At 55.0% G+C, this 21,393-nt stretch overlaps 1 protein-coding gene across 1 annotated transcript in view; it reads left to right on the top strand.

Moving 5' to 3' along the window:
• OTOF (otoferlin) overlaps window positions 1-21,393 on the top strand; it is an 87,451-nt gene that overhangs the window by 37,432 nt on the left and 28,626 nt on the right. The window contains 16 exon segments of the mRNA XM_058836538.1: window positions 4,883-4,956; window positions 6,511-6,637; window positions 7,141-7,195; window positions 7,842-7,973; window positions 8,351-8,413; window positions 9,214-9,298; window positions 10,469-10,628; window positions 11,776-11,962; window positions 13,096-13,282; window positions 14,413-14,636; window positions 15,503-15,611; window positions 16,065-16,248; window positions 18,226-18,346; window positions 19,504-19,604; window positions 20,021-20,111; window positions 21,161-21,277. Coding sequence (XP_058692521.1) covers window positions 4,883-4,956; window positions 6,511-6,637; window positions 7,141-7,195; window positions 7,842-7,973; window positions 8,351-8,413; window positions 9,214-9,298; window positions 10,469-10,628; window positions 11,776-11,962; window positions 13,096-13,282; window positions 14,413-14,636; window positions 15,503-15,611; window positions 16,065-16,248; window positions 18,226-18,346; window positions 19,504-19,604; window positions 20,021-20,111; window positions 21,161-21,277 — 2,017 coding nt within the window.

The raw sequence follows: 21,393 nt of genomic DNA, 5'->3' as shown, positions 1-21,393 counted from the left end.
CCGCGGATCCTCATGGAATATTCATGTGGAGACGGTGTCAGCTCTCCGCCAGCCCCGGCTTCCCACCGGCGCCGTCGGGAGCGTGGCGGGAGCAGCGGAGGGATCGGGAAGATCCCACAAAACCCCCACTGTGCCCACGGAGGAAGCTCGGAGGGATCCCCGATCCCTGCTCCGTCCCCTCCGGCGCTGGAATGGATGTGCCACCATAGAGGCTCCGCCATTCCCGCCTCAGCTCTTCCAGAACCTTCTCCTGCAGGGCCGGGTGAAGGTAGAAGCCGGGATGGGAAGGGGGAGGCGTTTGGGATTGGGCAGGGCTCACCCGGCTTGGGAAAGGGACGGGTGGGGATTGGGAAGGGGTTGGGAATCGGGACGAGCCACTGGGAAGCTGCTCCAGAACATTTGGGATGGCTCCATCTTCATCCTGCTCCTTCCCTTCTTCCCAGCACCTGCCAAAATCCACCAAAATCCACCAAAATCTGCCAAAATCCACCAAAATCCGCTGCTCCAGAATTTATTCCTTTGTCTCTTTTTTATCTCTTATTCTTTTTTTCCTCCCCTTATTTTTCCTGTTGTTTTTTTTTCCCCCTTTTCTCCTCCCCTTATTTTTCCCTGGTGCTTTTTTCTCCTTTGGAGTTTTTTCCCCGCTTTATCCTCAGCACTTTTATTTTTATCCCAGCAGTTTTCTTTGCCCACATTTTTTCTTTCCTCTATTTTTTCCCCATTTTTTTTTATTCCCTGCTGATTCCTCCTGGGGTTTCTTTCCCAAATTTTCCTGTCAATTTTTCCTTTTTTTTTTTTTTTTCTATTTTCCCCCTGCTCTTCCCTCAGGTGTTTTCCCTCCTCACATTTTATTTTCCCTCCACATTTTTTTCCCCCCTTTTTTTTCTTTTTTTTCCCTGCTTATTCCTCCTAGGGCTTTTTCCTAAATTTTTCTGGTTTTCCCTTTTTCTTTTCTATTTTTCCCCCCTCATTCCTCCATCCCTATTTTCCCCTCTCCATTTTTCCCTCTCCATTTTTCCCTCCCTGTTCCCTCCCATTTTTCCCCCCGTTTCTTTTCTTCCCAATTTTCCCCTCCATTTTTCCATTTTCTTTTTCCTTTTCTCTCTCCTCATTTTACCTTTTCCCCTTTTTTCCTTTTCCCCCCTCTTTTCCTTATTTCCCCTTTTTCCTCTTTTTCTCTTTTTTGTTGCTTTTCCCAATTTTTCTTTATTTTCCCTTTTTTGTTTTAACCCTTTCCCCCCTTTTTCCCCCCTCTTCTTTTTCCCTTTTTTTTTCCTCTTTCTCTCTTCTTTCCCCCTTTTCTGTTTCTGTTTTCTGTTTTTTCCCTTCCTCCATCACCCTCCAAACTCCGTTATTCCCTCCCATTCCCTTCCCAAGCCAGGATGGGCACGGATGCAGCACCTGGAATTCTGTTCCATGGAGGCACCTGGAGCCCTCTGGATTTTTCCCTCCCATCCACCTCACCCTGTGGATTTTCCAGAGGCTTTTCCCCATCTCCAGGTCCTTTAGGAACCCCTGGAGCTGCGGATCCCAATTCCTTCCCTGCGTCCTCGCTCCAGCAGGGACGAGAGGCGTGATCCCGGCTCCCACACGGATCCCTCGGGAAGGGGCTGGGTTGGGATGGGTCTCAGCACACATTCCTGGATTCTGGATTGGATCAGGTGCTTAATCCCAGATTTTCTGATCTGAGGGATCCGAATCCTGGCTGTCCATGGATTTGGTCGCTGGGAGAGGACCCTGACGGGGTTTTCCCTGCGGAGTCCATCTCCAGCTGCTCCTCACTTTGGCTTTCCTTCCCATGGAGCCTCAGAAATTCCCGGGACAGGGATTTTATCCCTGAGCATCCACGAGCAAATGGCAGCTCTGGGACTGGAGGGATTTTTTTGCTCTCAAATTTTAAGAATTTCATGGAAAAGATAGGAATGTAATCCAACCAGCTTGGAGGTGTGGCTGGAAGGAATCTCCATGGCAGAGAGAGCGGTCTGGGAGCAGAATTCCAGAGCCTGAGCCGTGATTCCAACATTTCCTCATTAAATAAAATTAATTCATTAAGTAAATAAGTTTGAGAAGAGCTCCCAAGGGTCCCATCCCCTGGGTGCTTCCTGGTGGGGTTACAGATCCAGAATCCTCATCCCTGCCTTTTCTCCATGGAAAACTGCACCATCCTGGAGCATCCTGGGAATAAATCACAGCTCCCAGAGGCCAGAGTGTTGCTTTAGTCTCAGGTTTAAATAATTCCTGGATCTTATCCCAATTGGATTCTCCTCCCTCAGATACGTTAATTTCCCATTCTCCTTAATTTTCTCCCCGCTTGCTCCGGCTCTCTCTGCAGAATTCCAGGGGTTATTTCCAACCAGGATGCACCATGGCTGCAATTCCAGGGTTTCTTTGGCCTTGGGAAAAAATTCCCAAGGGTAAAACTTGACCCTTTGGCCCGATCCAGAGGTGGGACTGGGAAATCCCATGGTTGTGGGCAGCACATCCCAGTCCTGCAGAATCCAGGAGCTCTGAATCCCCTGGATCCCCTGGCAGCCGGCTGGAGGTGAGGTCCTGGTTGGGAGGTCCCAGTTTGGAGGTCAGGTCCAGACTGGAGGTGAGGTCCTGGTTGGAGGTGAGGTCCTGGTTGGAGGTGAGGTCCTGGTTGGAGCTGAGGTCATGGCTGGAGGTCATGTCCTGGTTGGAGGTCATGTCGTGGTTGGAGGTGAGGTCCCGGTGAGAGGTGAGGTCCTGGTGAGAAGTGAGGTCCTGGCTGGAGGTGAGGTCCTGGTTGGGAGATCCCAGTTTGGAGGTCAGGTCCAGACTGAAGGTGAGGTCCTGGCTGGAGGTGAGGTTCTGGTGAGAGGTGAGGTCCTGGCTGGAGGTGATGTCATGGTTGGAGATGAGGTCCTCGCAGGAGGTGAGGTCCTGGTTGGACGTGAGGTCCTGGTGAGAGGTGAGGTCCCAGTTTGGAGGTGAGGTCCAGACTGGAGGTGATGTCCTGGCTGGAGGTCAGGTCATGGTTGGAGGTGAGGTCCCAGTTTGGAGCTGAGGTCCCAGTTTGGAGCTGAGGTCCCAGTTTGGAAGTGAGGTCCCAGTTTGGAGGGGAGGTCCCAGTTTGGAGCTGAGGTCCCAGTTTGGAGCTGAGGTCCCAGTTTGAAGCTGAGGTCCCAGTTTGGAGCTGAGGTCCCAGTTTGGAGGGGAGGTCCCAGTTTGGAGCTGAAATCCTGGCTGGAGCTGAGGTCCTGGTTGGAAGTGAGGTCCCAGTTTGGAGCTGAGGTCCCAGTTTGGAGCTGAGGTCCCAGTTTGGAGCTGAGGTCCCAGTTTGGAAGTGAGGTCCTGACTGGAGCTGAGGTCCCAGTTTGGAGCTGAGGTCCCAGTTTGGAAGTGAGGTCCCAGTTTGGAGGGGAGGTCCCAGTTTGGAGCTGAGGTCCCAGTTTGGAGCTGAGGTCCCAGTTTGGAGCTGAGGTCCCAGTTTGAAGCTGAGGTCCCAGTTTGGAGGGGAGGTCCCAGTTTGGAGGGGAGGTCCCAGTTTGGAGGGGAGGTCCCAGTTTGGAGGGGAGGTCCCAGTTTGGAGCTGAGGTCCCAGTTTGGAGGGGAGGTCCCAGTTTGGAGCTGAAATCCTGGCTGGAGCTGAGGTCCTGGTTGGAAGTGAGGTCCCAGTTTGGAGCTGAGGTCCCAGTTTGGAGCTGAGGTCCCAGTTTGGAAGTGAGGTCCCAGTTTGGAGCTGAGGTCCCAGTTTGGAGCTGAGGTCCCAGTTTGGAAGTGAGGTCCCAGTTTGGAGCTGAGGTCCCAGTTTGAAGCTGAGGTCCCAGTTTGGAGCTGAGGTCCCAGTTTGGAGCTGAGGTCCTGACTGGAGCTGAGGTCCCAGTTTGGAGCTGAGCTCCCAGTTTGGAGCTGAGGTCCAGACCGGAGCCCCCGTTACATCCAAGCTGCCCCAAGAACATCTCCAGCAAACTGGGAAAGGTTCCTGCACTCCCACTGATGGGAATTAGAAATTAAAATGTATTAAAATTAAATCTCCAATTAAATTAATCTCCAATTAAAAACATTCCCCTTTCAGGGGTGGGGCAAGTTTGGGGTGTTTAAATTTTGTGGTGTTTGAATTTCAGGTAGCTCAATTTTTGGGTGTTTGAATTTTGGAGTACTTGAATTTTGGGGTGTTTGGATTTTGGGTGTTGTTTGAATTTTGGGGTGTTTGAATTTTGGGGTGTCTGAATTTTGGGTGTTGTTTGAATTTTGGGGTGTCCGAATTTTTGGGTTTCTGAATTTTGTGTGTCTGAATTTTGAGGTGTTTGAATTTTTGGGTGTTTGAATTTTTGGGTGTTTGAATTTTTGGGTGTTTGAATTTTTGGGTGTCTGAATTTTGGGTGTCTGAATTTTGGGGTGTCTGAATTTTAGGGTGTCTGAATTTTTTGGTATCCAAATTCTTGGGTGTGAATTTTTGGGTGTGAATTTTTGGGTCTCTGAATTTTTGGGTCTCTGAATTTTGGGGTGTCTGAATTTTGGGGTGTCTGAATTTTGGGGTGTCTGAATTTTAGAGTGTTTGAATTTTAGGGTGTTTAATTTTCAGTCGTTTCATTTTCCGGTGTCTCGGAAAGAAATTCCATGAACTGGGTGGGAGAGATGAGGAGTGGGAACACAACCAGGACTCCCAGCAGGGATTCTGCTCATGGTGAAGCAGAGTTATCCCAAACCGAGGCATTCCCAGAGAAAAAAATGGGATCCAAGATTCCAGGGCTGTGAATCCCACTGCTCTCCTGACTCTGCCTGTGGAATATTTCCTTCTTTTCAGCTGATGTTTCCTCTTCTCCTTCTGGAAAAAACCTGCCCCGCCTCCCACGTCCTGGAAAACACTAAAGCACAGGAATTAATGGGAATTCTTGTTCTCCCTCTCTTCACCCAGAGCTGGAAAAGGAGTTTTTTCAGCCATGAAGCTTGGGAAGACTCGTCCGTCCAAGGATGAGCATCGGAAGCAAGGTACGCTCATGGAATGATGGTGGATTCCTGGAAGTGGGAGAGGAAGGGCTGGCTGTTCCCTGGCTGGGGCTGGAATTGGATACCTCTGGAAAAGCAGGAGAGGGCAGCGATTGGAAATTCACTGCTCTTTCCATTCAGACCCCAGGATCAGTTTTCCACTGCAAGGAAAAGCAGGAATGCGCGTCTACAGGCCGGGAAAAGCCTCGGTCTGGGTCGTGGTTCTGGGAAAAACTTCCCATCTTTTCCAGCCAGGTTTGAGGACAGGAAAAGGGAATTTTGCCTGGGATGCTGGCATGGAAACCTGGGTGCTCTTCCCAGACCCTGGGTGTTCCCCTCGTGCTGAAAGCTCCCAGCAGGACAGTGGGAAAACATCTGGGATGCAAAGGCAGGAACAGAGCAATTGGTGCTCTGGAAGTGTTTCCACAGGCTGGATTTATCCGTGGGCATGGAATGGTCACTGTGTGGTGTCTGCATGGCCGGGAGGCTCCTGATCCCACTCTTCCCAGGAACTTCCAGCTGTCCCACACCTTCCCTGGGCTGGGATTGTGATTCCGACCCTCGGCCGCTGAATAAGGGATGGGTGGATGTCCTGGACCCGCTGGCCAAGCCAGCATTCCCAATGTTCCATGGGTGCTTCCCCCTCCCACCCAGACTCCTCCTTTGGGTTAGATCAGGACCAGCCTGGCCTTGGAGCAACCACAGCTGCTCTGGGAATTCCAGCCCAGCCCCTCCACACCTTGCCAGGCTGGAATTCCTTCCCAAGATCCCACCCCAATCTCCCTTTTTCCAGTGGGAGCCATTCCCTGTGTCCTTCCCCTTCAGCCCTTGGCCCCAGTCCCTCTCCAGCTCTCCTGGAGCCCCTTTGGGTCCTGGAAGGGGCTCCAAGGATTCCCTGGATCCTTCTCCAGGTGAGCACCCCCAGCTCTTCCAGCCTGGCTCCATGGCAGAGGGGCTCCGTGGTCGCCTCTGGAGCAGCTCCAGCCGCTCCGTGACCATCCTATGCCGAGGATCCCAGAGCTGGAGGCAGCAATTCCCAGCTCCTGTGACTCTGGCTCAGTCTCAACCTCCTGGCTGAGTCAAGGACACTCTTTCCCTCAGGAAAGGAACATTCCAGCAACTCCTTCCAACAGGAACCCAGGCGTGGGGATGTGCCGGTGGGATCTGCGCTCCTGCAGTATTTCCTGTTGGGAACGACCCATTTCTCCCATTTTTTCACCCCTCTCTCTTCCAAGCCAAGGAATTGTTTGTCTTTGCAGCACCTCTTGTGCTCCTCAGATCTCCAGCTCAAATTCTCTCTCACCCCCTGAATTCAGGGCCTTGTCATTATTCCTTATTTTTCCTTCCCAAAACCCTCCGCAGTAATCCTGCCCGGATGGAATTCCATGACATCTCTTTGATAACCCCTTCTCCGAGCAGCTTGTCCGAGACCCGACCCGGTTCCCATTGTTTCTGTCTTCCCGGCCGAGGGCATGGATTGGTTTCCTTTCTCTCAGCCTTGAATTATTCACTGATGGAAATTCAAACCGGAGCCATTCCTTTGTCCCCTTCTCGCAGACGATCCGGCTGTCCTGGAAACAGAAGACCTGGATAGAAAGGCCATGAGATACGGAGCAGGCCTGGAGCCAGACACCATCTCCCTGGCCTCTGTCACCGCTGTCACCACCAATGTCTCCAACAAAAGGTGAGATCCAAGGATTGTGCCAGCGGGAGGTGAGGACAGACATCCCAAAAATTCCCTGACACGGGGAATGTTGGAAATCGTTGTCCCCTGGAGTCGCTGGGCTGGTTTTTTTTGGAATATCTGACCTGCAGCAATGATCATCAGGGTTCTGTGGAGCCTCCCAGGGCTGAAGGAGCGTTGAGGGTGACCCTGCTCTCGTAGTGAGAGGGGTTTGGGACAAGGACCTGGCGGGGCAGGACACAGGGAATGGCTCCCCACTGCCAGAGGGCAGGGATGGATGGGATATTGGGAAGGAATTGCTCCCCGGGAGGGTCTGGGATGGAATTCCCAGAGAAGCTGTGGCTGATCCATCTCTGGAAGGGTCCCAGGCCAGGCTGGACAGGAGCAGCCTGGGATGGTGGTAGGTGTCAGGCTCTGGATGATCTTTTTCCTACCCAAACCATCCCATGATTCCATGAATTCCATCCGTGGCTTGACCGAGGGTTTCTCCCGCCTCTCCCAAGGTCCAAGCCGGACATCAGGATGGAGCCGAGTGCCGGGAGGCCCATGGATTACCAGGTAGGTGACACCAACCTGCACCCTCAGGGTCACAACCTGGGCTTGGGGACATCGTTTGCAGGGACCGAGTTCCCAGGGAAGGTCTCAACTCACTCGGCTTGGGACCAGGACATCCCAAGAGCTGGAATTTCACTGATGGAGCCGTAAACTCGGGATGAAGTAATTGAGTGGGTTTGCTGTCCAGCATGTGAAACCCAGAGAGCCCAAACTAAGCCCAAATTAGGCTCTCCTGGAGGTTGTCTCCATGGAATTTCTCCCCGGAGCAACCTGGGATAGCAGGATGTGTGCCTGCCCCTGGCAGGGAGTGGAATGGAATGAGCTGTAAGGTCCCTCCCAATTCCCATCATGATCCCGTTGTGTTTTCCAGCAGAAGTGAAACCAGTGGGATGGCTCCCTCTGATCCCACAGCTTGCTTAAATCCATTGGATTTTCCACGTTGTGTGAAAGCACCGTACCCTGGGGCTGGAACATCCGGGGATTCCTGGGATCTCCTGCATCCCACACCCTGCCAGCCCCTCCTCCTCCTCCTCTGTGTCCCAGTGGGAATTGCACTGGGAATTCCCCCCGGTCAGAGGTGGGGGGGGATGGGTGAAGGCAGCCTGGAGCTGCTCCCGGGACGCGGAATTTTGGGAATTCCTCTCCCCAGGTCAGCGTCACCATCATCGAGGCCCGGCAGCTGGTGGGGCTCAACATGGACCCCGTGGTGTGCGTGGAGGTGGGCGAGGAGAAGAAATACACGTCCATGAAGGAATCCACCAATTGTCCGTACTACAACGAGGTGGGTCCGGCCCCGGTGCCGCTCCAACTCCTCCGGGCAACTCCGCCCTCGATCCGCTGATTTCTCTCTTATCCGTGGGGGTTTTTTTTGGGGGGGTGAAATTCCTGTTGGAACGAGGTGAAATCTCAAAGCACGCAGGAGGAACGAAGCCTTCGCCCTCTAGGATTTTCTGATGGATGATTCCCGGGTTTTCCAAGAAATCTGCGCTTCCGCTGGCTCCCCACGCTCAGCGGGGGATCAGCGATCCATGTGGTCCCAGGGACGCATCCCGGCTGGGCCAGGGGCTGCAGGAGCTCCCCCAGGCAGCCGCAGCTTCTCCGGGGGTGGTTCCCAATCCCGAGGGATCCCACCCCTCAGCATTCCTCTTTCCCTTCCAGTATTTCGTCTTCGATTTCCACGTCCCCCCAGATGTCATGTTCGACAAGATCATCAAGCTCTCCGTAAGTGTCCCCGATGGCCTCGTCCTTGTCCTGTCTGGGGGGCTCTGGAAGCAAGCAGCCCAATTTTGGGGCGGATTTAAGGTCCTTGATGAGAGATTCCCAACAGGAATTCTTTTCTGCAGAACCCCCGAATCCCATTTTTTCTGTTCCAACCTTCACTCCTGGTTCTGCACAGCTCCTGCTCTCCCTGTGTCCCTCCGTGGGTGATCTCTGGCATTCCGGAGCCAGGCAGAACAAAACCTTGGAATTCATTTATTCCTGTGGAGAAGAAAGACCTTCCTGAGCCTGCCAGGGAAATTCCTGGGCCATCAGAGCTGGGAATTCTGAGAGCAAAGTTGAGATTTCAGTCCACCCAAAACCTGGAGAAGATTTCCAGATCCCCTGCCCAATTAGGGAACATTAATTAGGACCATCCACATCCATCCTGGTGCCAACTGGCTCTGCGATTCCTCCCAGATTTCCTCAAATTCCGAGCATTCTAAAGGCTCTTCCCTCAGTTAAATATCCCAGCGTTTGCTGCTGTAGAGGCTGGAAAAGGGATTTTGCTCCAAAAATTCATTTCTTTGCATTTTTTTTGTTCATTCCAAATATAAACTTCCCAACAATTCCACCAATCAGGGGCTGCCAAACCCACTGGGCCTCTTGGTGTCCTCAGAATCCTCCCCAGACCAAGGAAAACTCCTCAGCTCCTTTCCCATCCGGCAGCGAAGACCTCTGGAATGGCTTTTTGGCTCCCAGGGAATTTTCCAGGAAATTTTCCTGGGAAAATTCCTGAGTTGTTTTCCCCTCTTGATTCCCAGGTGATCCACTCCAAGAACCTCCTGCGGAGCGGGACGTTGGTGGGGTCCTTCAAGATGGATGTTGGGACTGTTTATACCCAGCCTGGTGAGCGAGTGCTGTTTATAACAACAAAACTCCCGGGCAGAGTCTGCGCCGGCTCAGTGGGGTGAAATTCCTGGAAAAGGAGTCAGGCAGGGGCTGGTTTCCTTGGAAAATGCTTTCCCAAGGTATAAACAAGTTCCCTGGACTCACTCGTAGCTCAGAAAAGAGCACCCAGCTCCTCTGGACCAGGGTCTGTATCCCATCCTGGAATCATGGAATCACGGGACGGTTTGGGAGTGGTGGGACTTTAAAGATAATTTAATTCCACCCCTGCCATGGGCATTCCCACTATCCCAGAGAACTCCAGCCTCTGTCCAGCCTGGCCTTGGACACTGCCAGGGATCCAGGGGCAGCCACAGCTGCTCTGGGAATTCCAGAGGAGCTCCCCACCCTCCCAGCCAGAAATTCCTCCCCAAGATCCCAGCCCAAGCTCTGCTTTCCCAGTGGGAAGCCATTCCCTGGCTCCTGGCCCTCCAGCCCTTTCCCAAATCCCAGCTCTCCTTGAGCCCCTGTAGCCTCGGGAAGCAGCTCCGAGGATTCCCTGGATCCAGCTCTTCTCCAGCTCTCCCGGGTGTCACTGAGATCCCTCCTGGGCGCGCTGGCCTCCACCCCTGCCCTGCCAAGGAAGAAGCCCCAGGTGACATTCCCAGGCAGGACATCAACATTCCAGGCAGGAATTTCCAGGGCTGGATCCTTTGCCTGCATTTCATCCGAGCCAGGAACGCACCAGGAAAAGGGAGAGGGGTGGATTAGAGCTGCTGATCATGGAGTCCAACCATCCCCAGCACTGCCAGGGCCACCACTGAGGTGTCCCCAAGTGCCACATCCACACGGCCTTCAATCCCTCCGGTTTATCCCGGGGTTTCTCCACCTTCAATCCCTCCGGTTTATCCCGGGGTTTCTCCACCTTCAATCCCTCCGGTTTATCCCGGGGTTTCTCCACCTTCAATCCCTCCGGTTTATCCCGGGGTTTCTCCACCTTCAATCCCTCCGGTTTATCCCGGGGTTTCTCCACCTTCAATCTCACCAGAGACCCACTGGAAAACAAATTTCCCAGGGGTTTGTTGGGATCCCTCACGCTCAGGGCAGGTCCCACGCCTTGCAAGGCCGTGTGCTGGTGGCGTTGGCCGTGTCTGGTGGTGACAAAGGTCTCTCTTGTCCCCTGGGTTGCAGAGCACCAGTTCTACCACAAATGGGCCATCCTGTCCGACCCCGAGGACCTCACGGCCAGCCTCAAGGGCTACCTCAAGTGTGACATCGCCGTGGTGGGCAAAGGGGACAACATCAAGACCCCGCACAAGGCCAACGAGACGGACGAGGATGACATCGAGGGGTAGGGACCTGCTGGGATCCGCTTCTCCCCGGCTCCCTCGGGAATGGCTTTCCACTTCTCTTTCCCTTGGGTGGGATAGCAGGATCCAAACCCGGGGCTGGTGGCAAACGCCGAGCCGTGAGAGCAGAGGGACCGATCCGGGGCTTTCCTGAGAGGGAATGCATGGTCTGGGTGCAGTTCCAGGTGATCTCCAGCACACAGCTGTCCTTCCTGTGGGGTCAGACCATCTGCTGCTGGTGGAACTCTACTGGTGTCACCCAGCCTGATGTCCCCAGTCTTTACCTGGTGCTCCTGATGGGCTCGGGGTGGGAAGATGGGATGGGATCTCATAATCCAAGGCAGAGCAGGGAAGTCTGGATGAGGTTTCCCAGGCTGTGGACAGTCCCAGATGTTCTGCATCCCAGAACATCCCAAAGGTCACGGAACAGAAATCCGGAGATTTAAGGCTTGATTCCAACCCCAAAACTTTTCCAGCTAAATATCTCCATTTCAAATCGGCCACTCAGGCACATCCCCACATGGAATCATGGAATGGTTTAGGTTGGAAAACACCTCTGGGATTGAGTCCATCCAGTCAGAAACCACCAGCAGAGCCCTCCTCACTTGCTGGGGTTTGAGGAGCCACCTCCAGTACTTTGGGCTTCATTCCACGCTGTAGTTGTGATGTTCTCCTACTTGTCCCTAAAATCCTGGAATGGTTTGTTTTGGAAGGGATCTTCAAGATCACCTTGTTCCCACCCACCCTCCTGCCATGGGCAGGGACACCTTCCACCAGACACGCACAACTCCAAGAATTCCTAGAATTCCCCTAGGAATATTTTGTCCACAGCATCCCCATGGGCTCATCTCTTCCTGCAGAGGAAAGCCACATATCAAAAAACCCAAATGGAAAGAGCTGATTTCATCCCCAAAATCATCCCCTCCCAGCTCCCCTTGATAAGGAACAAACAACTCTTCCCGGATCCCACTCATTCCGTTTCTGTGGAATGCAGTGGAAGTGGAAGGAGCTCAGAAAATGGAGCACCTTCTCTTTTGTGGGATCTCAAAGGTTGGAAAAGATCATCTGAGATCATCCCATCCAACCTTCAGTCTTCCCTGGCCACCCCACCCCAGCAGCTGTTCCCAGCTCCATCCCCTGACGTTCCAGGAACCTCCTGCTCCCAGACGGGGTCCCCCCGGAGCGGCAGTGGGCTCGGTTCTACATCAAGATCTACCGTGCCGAGGGGCTGCCGCGGATGAACACCAGCATCATGGCCAACGTCAAGAAGGCCCTCATCGGGGAGAACAAGGACCTGGTGGACCCCTACGTGCAGGTGGCCTTCGCGGGGCAGAAGGTGAGCGGGCAGGTCCCAGGGTGGCCACAGGAGGTGACACGGGAGGTGACACCAGCAGGGCCACCAGGAGGTCAGAGATGGTCTCGGTCATCCTTGCACAAGTCAGGATGGGCGTGGTGTCACCTGGCACATCGGGATGGGTGTTGTGTGGTGTCACCTGGCACATCAAAATGGGTGTGGTGTCACCTGCCACATTGAGATGGGTGTGGTGTGGTGTCACCTGGCACATCTGGATGGGCGTGGTGTCACATGGCACATCAAAATGGGTGTGGTGTCACCTGCCACATTGAGATGGGTGTGGTGTCACATGGCACATCAGGATGGGTGTGGTGTCACCTGGCACATCAGGATGGGTGTGGTGTGGTATCACCTGGCACATTGGGATGAGTGTGGTGTCACCTGGCATATCAGGTTGGGTGTGGTGTCACATGGCACATTGAGATAGGTGTGGTGTCACCTGGCACATTGAGATAGGTGTGGTGTCACATGGCACATTGAGATAGGTGCGGTGTCACATGGCACGTCGGGATGGGTGTGGTGTCACATGGGGATAGGTATGGTGTCATCTGGCACATTGTGATGGGCGTGGTGTCACCTGGCACATCAGGATGGGCGTTGTGTGGTGTCACCTGGCATATCAAGATGGGTGTGGTGTCACCTGCCACATCAGGATGGGTGTGGTGTGGTGTCACCTGGCACATCGGGATGGGCGTGGTGTCACCTGGCACATCAGGATGGGTGTGGTGTGGTGTCACCTGGTGCATCGGGATGGGCGTGGTGTCACCTGGTGCATCGGGATGGGCGTGGCATCACATGGAGATGGGCATGGTGTCACCTGGCTCATCAGGATGGGCGTGGCATCACCTGGAACATTGGGATGGGCATGGTGTCACCTGGCGCATTAAGATGGGTGTGGTGTCACCTGGCATATCAAAATGGGCGTGTTGTCACCTGCCACATTGGGATGGGCGTGGCATCACCTTGTTTTCACTCTCCAGGATGGGTTTGATCCCTCTCCAGTTGAGGAAGGGAATTCCTTACTCAGGAATGGCTGGAAGGGAGCAGCTCAGGTGGCGAGGGATAGTTTGGAAGATCCAAGCCTTGTCTGATATCCATCTCTTCTCAATTCCCAGGGAAAGACATCCATACAAAAGAGCAGCTACGAGCCCCTCTGGAATGAGCAAATCATCTTCACAGAGATGTTTCCCCCACTGTGCAAACGGATCAAGGTCCAGATCCGGGACTCGGACAAGGTCAACGACGTGGCCATCGGGACCCATTTCATCGATCTGAGGAAGATCTCCAATGAAGGGGACAAAGGTAAAGTTGAAGTGGGGGCATTCCTTTGGCAGAGCTCACAAAGTTTTCCAGGCTCCTCCCCACCCCTGGAATTCCTTGGTGCTCATCTGGAGAGACCCTGATGTCCTGAAATGTGAGAGGTTCCTGGACCAACACCCTGAAAACCAAGACCCATCACAGGACCCTCAGCCAATGCCTAAAAGCAAAGACACCCCAGAACAATTTGCTCTTCCGAAGATTCCACGGATGGGATGAGCGTTTTTCAGGCTCCCCATTCCCACACGTGGGCAAAGACGGGAAACCAGACATGGGACTGGAAAGGGGCTAACGGGGGGTTCTCCTTCCCCAGCCCTCGAAATGGGGAATTGCTGAAGACCTGCCCAGTTCCCATCACTGCCTCCATGTAAATTTCCCCGGAAATAAAAACCCAGGAGGCTCCGGGGGGAGCTTTGGGTTCTGCACAACTTCCTGAAAGGAGGGGGCAGCTGAGGGGGAGCAGGGACAGGATGAGAGGGAACAGGGGAGGGTCAGGTTGGATTTTAGGAAAACTCCTTCCTGGAAGTAGCTGTTCATCCCTGGCACGGGTAGAGTTTCCATCCCTGGAGGGATTTAAAAGCCATTTGGATGGTGCACTTGGGGACATGGGTTGGTGGCCTTGGCAGTGGTGGGATCCGATGGAAAAAACTGCTGGAAAAATCTGCAAATGCATTAGGCATTAGATTGAGGTAAAAGACTTAAATCCTTCCACTCACCCTGGCTGGGCCAGGGCAGGCTCAGCTTGGCCAGCAGCAGGAATTTCTGCCTGAAAAGGGAGCTCAGGCCTTGGCAGGGGCTGTCCAGGGAGGTGCTGGAGTCTCATCCCTGGAGGTGTGCAGGGAATTCCTGGATGTGGCACTCAGAGCTCTGGGCTGGGGACAAGGTGGGGATCAGGCACAGCTGGGGCTCCATGGGCTGGGAGGGATTTTCCAACCCCAGTGATCCGGGGATTCCCTGAAAATTGTCTCCATGGATGGCACAACCGCATTTCCATGGATGCGCAAGAGCATATCCCAGCCTGCGCCACCACACAGAGACCACGAGCCAACCATGACTGCCAAGACGTTCCCTCTCCCTTTCCGTCCCCTTCCCACCTGCCCATTCCGTCCCCGCAGGTTTCCTGCCCACCTTTGGCCCCGCCTGGGTGAACATGTACGGCTCCACCCGGAATTACACCCTCATGGACGAGCACCAGGAGCTCAACGAGGGCCTGGGCGAGGGCGTCTCCTTCCGCGCCCGGCTCCTGCTGGGCCTGGCCGTGGAGATCCTGGACACCACCAACCCCGAGATCAACAGCTCCACCGAGGTGCAGGTGGAGCAGGCCACGGCGGTGGCTGACGTAAGTGACCCCACGGATGTCCCCATGACCCCGCAGCATCCCAGGGGGAAGTTTGGGGTGTTGGGAATATCAGATTGTTACCTTTGGTCTCACAAATCGAGGATTTCAAGTGTTGTCCCAGATGTTCTGCATCCCACAGAGCAATGGAAGGAAATCTCGCAGGATTCCAGGTTTTAGGATCATTCCAGTGCTCACTTCCCTTAGGAGCGCTGGGAATGTCAGTGACATTGTTTGTCTGGCACTGGCACAGCATTCCCAGAGAAGCTGTGGCTGATCCATCCCTGGAAGTGTCCAAGGCCAGGCTGGACAGGGCTTGGAGCACCCTGGGATAGAGGAAGATGACCCTGCCCATGAAACCAGATGATCTTTAAGGTCCCTTCCCACTCAAGCCATTCCACGATTTCTGTCAGCTCCTGAACTTAGGGATGCTTCTCCGTGTGGGAAATACACACGGACAGTGACTCATCCCCTAATTCCAGTTGTTCCACTCATATCCTGATGGGTTTCAATCAGAAACCAAGGATCTCATTGATTTCCCAGCCAGGGGGAATGAAACCACCTGGAAACAGAACCATTCCGATTCCATGGGAGCATCCAGGCACCTGGATTTGTGTGTTTTGATCAGTTCGGTGGGGGTGAACTCAGGAATTGCATTCCTGAATTACCCTGGGAGTCCCTCCTGGGCAAGGGGTGATGGGTCCCAACACAGTCCAAGGTTAGCTTTAATTAAAAGATATTAAAATGAAACCTTTGATTAAACACTCCCTACAACGAGCCAAGAAATGGGAGACAGAACCCTCCTGGTCCCTTTGGAAATGGCATCCCAAGGGATGGACCCTCAGCCCTGGGATCTGTTTCTCCTGCAGAACTGCAGCGGGAAGATGGAGGAATTCTTCCTCTTCGGAGCCTTCCTGGAGGCCACCATGATCGACAGGAAGATTGGGGACAAACCCATTAACTTTGAGGTCACCATAGGTTGGTTGTTTTTCGGGGACTGTGATGGGTTGTGAAAATCAGAACCCGAAGCTGGGAGTGGGGTTTATTCCCGATTTTTCATTCCAACCCCTGCTAGAGCAGGTCTGGGGAGCGGGGAATGGCTCCTCCGTGGGCAGGAGGGATGTGGGACCCCACATCCCACATTTTGTACCTGCTGGGCTGTGGCCAGGGGAGCCGATCCCTCTCCCATCCTGGCTTTGTGCTCCGGAGACGGCAGCTCCAGGAGGGAATGTATTCCCAAAGGGATTGAGAGGGGACAGCAGCAGGGCACAGACACCTCTCCCTAATTTCCAGCTCCTGGATGTGGTTCCAGGAAGCCAAACTCTGACATTCTCTGTGATTCCAGCAGAGAAAACTTCTGCCAACCCGAATTCAGTCCCAGAGCTGGGAGTTCCAACCCTGTGAACCGATTCCATCTTTTTTTTCCTTGAGGTAACTATGGCAACCAGGTGGATGGCTCCAGCAAACCCCTCCTGCGGAGGAAGAAGGAGGGAGGGGATGGGGACGAGGAGGAGTCGGAGCTGCTCCAGAATTCCAGTGAGGATGAAGGTGGTGAGGATGGAGAGCTGGTCTCCGTTTCTTCATCCCAGCCCATGAAGCCTCTGGTCACGGACAGGTCAGTGTGTCCACCTGGGCACTGGGTCACTGTGTCCACCTGGTCATGGACAGGTCAGTGTGTCCTCCTGGATTTGTGTGGTCAGTGTGTCCACCTGGACACTGGATCACTGTATCCACCTGGATTTGTGTGGTCACTGTGTCCACCTGGTCATGGACAGGTCAGTGTGTCCACCTGGATTTGTGTGCTCAGTGTGTCCACCTGGGCACTGGGTCAGTGTGTCCACCTGGTCACGGACAGGTCAGTGTGTCCACCCAGATTTGTGTGGTCAGTGTGTCCACCTGGTCACAGACAGGTCACTGTGTCCACCTGGATTTGTGTGGTCAGTGTGCCCACCTGGTCATGGACAGGTCAGTGCATCCTCCTGGACACTGGGTCAGTGTGTCCACCTGGATTTGTGTGGTCACTGTGCCCACCTGGTCATGGACAGGTCAGTGTGTCCACCTGGATTTGTGTGGTCAGTGTGTCCACCTGGACACTGGATCACTGTATCCACTGGGATTTGTGTGGTCACTGTGTCCACCTGGTCACGGACAGGTCAGTGTGTCCTCCTGGATTTGTGTGATCAGTGTGCCCACCTGGTCATGGACAGGTCAATGCGTCCTCCTGGACACTGGGTCAGTGTGTCCACCTGGATTTGTGTGGTCAGTGTGTCCACCTGGTCATGGACAGGTCACTGTGTCCACCTGGATTTGTGTGGTCAGTGTGTCCACCTGGTCATGGACAGGTCAATGTGTCCTCCTGGGCACTGGGTCATTGTGTCCACCTGGATTTGTGTGATCACTGTGTCCACCTGGTCATGGACAGGTCAGTGTGTCCTCCTGGGCACTGGGTCAGTGTGTCCACCTGGTCATGGACAGGTCAGTGCGTCCTCCTGGATTTGTGTGGTCACTGTGTCCACCTGGTCATGGACAGGTCACTGTGTCCACCTGGATTTGTGTGGTCACTGTGTCCACCTTGTGTGGCACTTGCGGACACGGGTCAGTGGTGGCCTGGGCAGTGAAATCCCAGATGGAAAAACTGCTGGAAAAAATCTGTGAATGGATCAGGCAGGAGATTGGGACAATAATGCTCAAATCCTCTGCCTGGCGAGAGGTGCCCAGGGAGGCCTGGATTTGCATCCCAAGGACAGGGATAAGAAAGATAATTGGATTTAAGATTATGAGATTTGCTTCAAGTGGATTTCTATCAAGTTTTAGCAGTAGATCGGCGTTAATTGAATTCACCGTCGGATTAAAAAAATTGGGAAAAGAAAATCCAGTGAAGTGTCTCCCTGAAATTCCCTCCCTGCTTCCATGAATATCCAGCAGAGTTAAGTCCCTCTGGAATTCCCTCCTCTGTTCCTCAGCTCCTTGTCCAGCTGAATCCTGAGGGGAGATGAGAAGTTCTGATGCTTCGGGGCCTCTCCCACCCCATTTTCCCAAAAATCTCCAGCCTCTGCTGGACCTCCTGCTCAACCACGGGGCTCTGCTGACATCTCCTGGTGGGAATACCCGGGAAGAGCTGGATTTGACTCCTGGTGATTCCAGGTGCAGCAGGATTCCCCTTTCCAGGTGGTGGATGCCGGCTCATGGCCAGCGCTCCAAGAGTGTGGATCGCCCTTCCTTTGGCGGTGCCGTCACCATTCCAAGGACAGGTTGGACAGGGGTGGGAGCAGCTGGGAGAATCCCAGGATGGCCTGGGTGGGAAGGGACCTTAAAGATCACCCAGTTCCAGCCCCAACAGATCCCAGTGTCCCAGGCTGCTCCAAGCCCCGTCCAGCCCGGCCTTGGCCATTCCCAGGGACGGGGCACTGCGCCCATCCATCCTGGGCCTGGCACCGGGAATGGCCTCGGGAGAAACGGAGCCTCTGCTCTCCAGGATGCAGCTCCTGAGCTCCTGTACCCCCTCTCCCAGCACGGCACATCCCGGGAGAGCTCCGGGATGGGGTCCAGAGGCCAGGACCCCACGGAGTGTCCCTCCTGCCTCCCCTTGCAGGAATTACTTCCACCTGCCCTACCTGGAGAAGAAGCCCTGCATCTACATCCGGAGCTGGTGGCAGGACCAGCGGCGCCGGCTCTACAACGCCAACATCATGGACAAGATCGCGGACAAACTGGTCAGGGGTGGACAGGGGTGGACAGGGGTGGACAGGGAGGGACAGGGAGGGACAGGGGTGGACAGGGAGGGACAGGGATGGACAGGAGTGGACAGGGAGGGACAGGGGTGGACAGGGAGGGACAGGAGTGGACAGGGGTGGACAGGGAGTGACAGGGGTGGACAGGGAGGGACAGGGATGGTCAGGGATGGACAGGGAGGGACAAGGATGGTCAGGGTGGACAGGGATGGACAAGGATGGACAGGGATGGACAGGGAGGGACAGGGATGGACAGGGAGGGACAGGGAGGGACAGGGGTGGTCAGGGACAGACAGGGAAGGACAGGGATGGACAGGGGGGGACAGAGGGGACACAGCTGGGACATGGGACCAGCACAAGACACAGCCACGTCCAGGCTCCCTGCTCCTTGGTGCAAAGCAGGGACAGGCAGTACCTGGAAAGGGGGAAATTCCCAGTGAGGAATCACCGAATTCCAGCAGCTCCTTGGGAATTCTGTGGGTCAGATCCTGATGCTCCCACAAAAGGGAACGGGAGTGAGGAGGCTTTGTCACATGGGCTGGAGGGGTGAAGCACTCATGTGGCAGAGCCAGGGAAGGAAAAGCTCCAGGGAGACCTTGGAGCCCCTTCCAGAGCTTAAAGGGAGAGCTGGAGAGGGACTTGGGACAAGCCAAGAGGGACAGGAGAGGGGGGAATGTGCATGAACTGGAAGAGGGGAGATTTGGGCAGGACATTGGGATGGAATTCTCCTCTGTGAGGGTGGGGAGGCCCTGCACAGGCTCCAAGGGATGGGGTTTGGAGCAGCCTGGGATAGTGGAAGGTGTCTCTTCCCATGGCAGTGGAGTTGGAATTCAGTGATTCCCACCCAAACCATTCCATGGTTTCATGATTAAGTCTCAGCACATTCCCAAGGAGCCTTCGGGAGAGCTCCACATGGGCAGGGCCAGGGCAGGATCTGGGAAAGGTCCCCCTGGCAGGTCCCTCCAAGAGGGTTTGGGTCTTGGCCAGCTCATTCCTTGAGGGCACCAGAGCCATTCCCAGCACCCAGAGCTGGGTCCCCAGCCGTGTCCAGGGAAGCAGCCGGAGTTTCCCTCAGTGTGGGGTTGGATCAGGGGGTTCCTAGCCCCCCACCCCTCACACTGTCCCTGTTGGTGCCACAGGAGGAGGGGCTCAACGATGTGCAGGAGATGATCAAGACAGAGAAGCCACACCCAGAGCGCCGGCTCCGAGGGGTCCTGGAGGAGCTGAGCAGCGGCTGCCTGTGAGTGGCACGTGGGAAGAGTGGGAATGTCACCTCACCCTGCCTTGTCCTCGGGATGATGGGACAACATTCCATGACACTGGCACGGGGCCGGATCTTTTGGGCTGGAGCACGGTGCTTCCGTCTGCACCCCAAACACCCCAAAGCAGCAGTGAAAACCTCAATCCTGTGGCCTCCACAGGCTGGTGGCTGCTGGTGGCTCCTGGTGGCTCCTGGTGGCACCTGATGACACCTCCTGTCCCTTCCTGACTCTGAGTCCGCACTCTGAACCGGCCTCTCGTCCACGGTTTTGTTGGAGATTGGAGGGAATGAGAGCGTTTCCCTCCAGGGACGAGGCTAGGCTGGCAGAGACCTCCCTGGGAAGGGAATTCCCTGGGAATTCTCATGGGAATCACCGGGCCGGCCTTTCCCCGCAGGCGCTTCCTGACCTTGGCTGACAAGGACCAGCATCACTCGTCCCGCACGAGGCTGGACCGGGAGAGGCTCAAATCCTGCATGCGGGAGCTGGTGAGTGGGATCTGATCCCTAAAGGGGCTCCAGGAGAGCTGGAGAGGGACTGGGGGACAAGGGCTGGAAGGACAGGAGCCAGGGAATGGCTCCCAGTGCCAGAGGGCAGGGCTGGATGGGATTTTGGGCAGGAATTGTTCCCTGGCAGGGTGGGCAGGCCCTGGCACGGGGTTGTTCAGGGAAGCTTTGGGAAGCGTGGAGGAGAATTCCTGAGCAGGGGCTGGAATTTGGTCCATGGACACTCTGGTTTCCAGTCCCTGGGGGTCGAGGGCTTGGGGTTTAATTCTGAGCAGAGGAGCCCAAAGCCCACTCAGGTCTCACCGAAGCCCCAGGTGTCACTGGGACCTCTCCTGCATCCCCTCCACCAGGCTCTGGAAAGAATTTAGGAGCACAGAAGAGCTAGAAAGGGGAATTTTGGGAATCCTGCAGAGCAGAGCTGCCCCAGGGACAGAAATTTGGGGGTGATTTTGGGGACCCCACAGAGCACCCCAGGGACAGAGATTTGGGGGTGATTTTGGGAATCTTGCAGGGCAGAGCTGCCCCAGGGACAGAGGTTTGGGGGCAATTGTGGGAACCCCACAGAGCAGACATGGACAGAAGTTTGAGGGTGATTTTAGGAGCCCCACAGAGCAGAGCTGCCCCAGGGACAGAGGTCTGGGGGTGGTGGCCCCACTCCTTGCCAAGGATGTGCAGGAGAGATGAACGAGGAGCTGGTGGCTTCTCCAGCTGGCACAGCAAAGGACACCAGCTTCAGTGGCCAGCTGCATCCTCGAGAGCCAGGAATTGTTAAATTCCATGCGTTCCCATGGAGGTTCCAAGGATCAGGTGCTCGGTGACAGCCGGAGAGGCATCTTCCTTAAGCCACCCCAAAATTCTCCAAGCTCAGGTGACACCTTTGGGGTGACATCTTCTCCTGAGCTGTCTCTGCCCTCTCCAGGGCTCTCCCATGCCAAGGTCAACAAAAAGGTGTCTGAAGGTGTCCACCCCGGCGTGGTGGGATTGATTTCCTTTGTCCAAGCCACATCCTGATGTCCTGGCTGTCCCCACAGGAGAACATGGCCCAGCAGGCCACGGCCCTGCGCTCCCAGGTCAAGAGGAACACCATGAAGGACAAGCTGAAGTTGGTGCAGAACTTCCTGCAGAAGCTGCGGTTCCTGGCAGACGAGGTGGGTCCTTCATGGGCAGATGGGGCTCTGGCTCGGGCAGCTCACGGAGACAGAAACCTGGGATGGATGATGGATGGATGATGGATGGATGGATGGATGATGGATGGATGGATGAT

The sequence above is a fragment of the Poecile atricapillus genome, chromosome 3 (assembly GCF_030490865.1).
Source record: "Poecile atricapillus isolate bPoeAtr1 chromosome 3, bPoeAtr1.hap1, whole genome shotgun sequence".
Lineage (NCBI taxonomy): Eukaryota > Metazoa > Chordata > Aves > Passeriformes > Paridae > Poecile > Poecile atricapillus.
The sequence above is the reverse complement of the archived record's forward strand: the minus strand, read 5'-3'. Positions and strand labels throughout refer to the sequence as shown.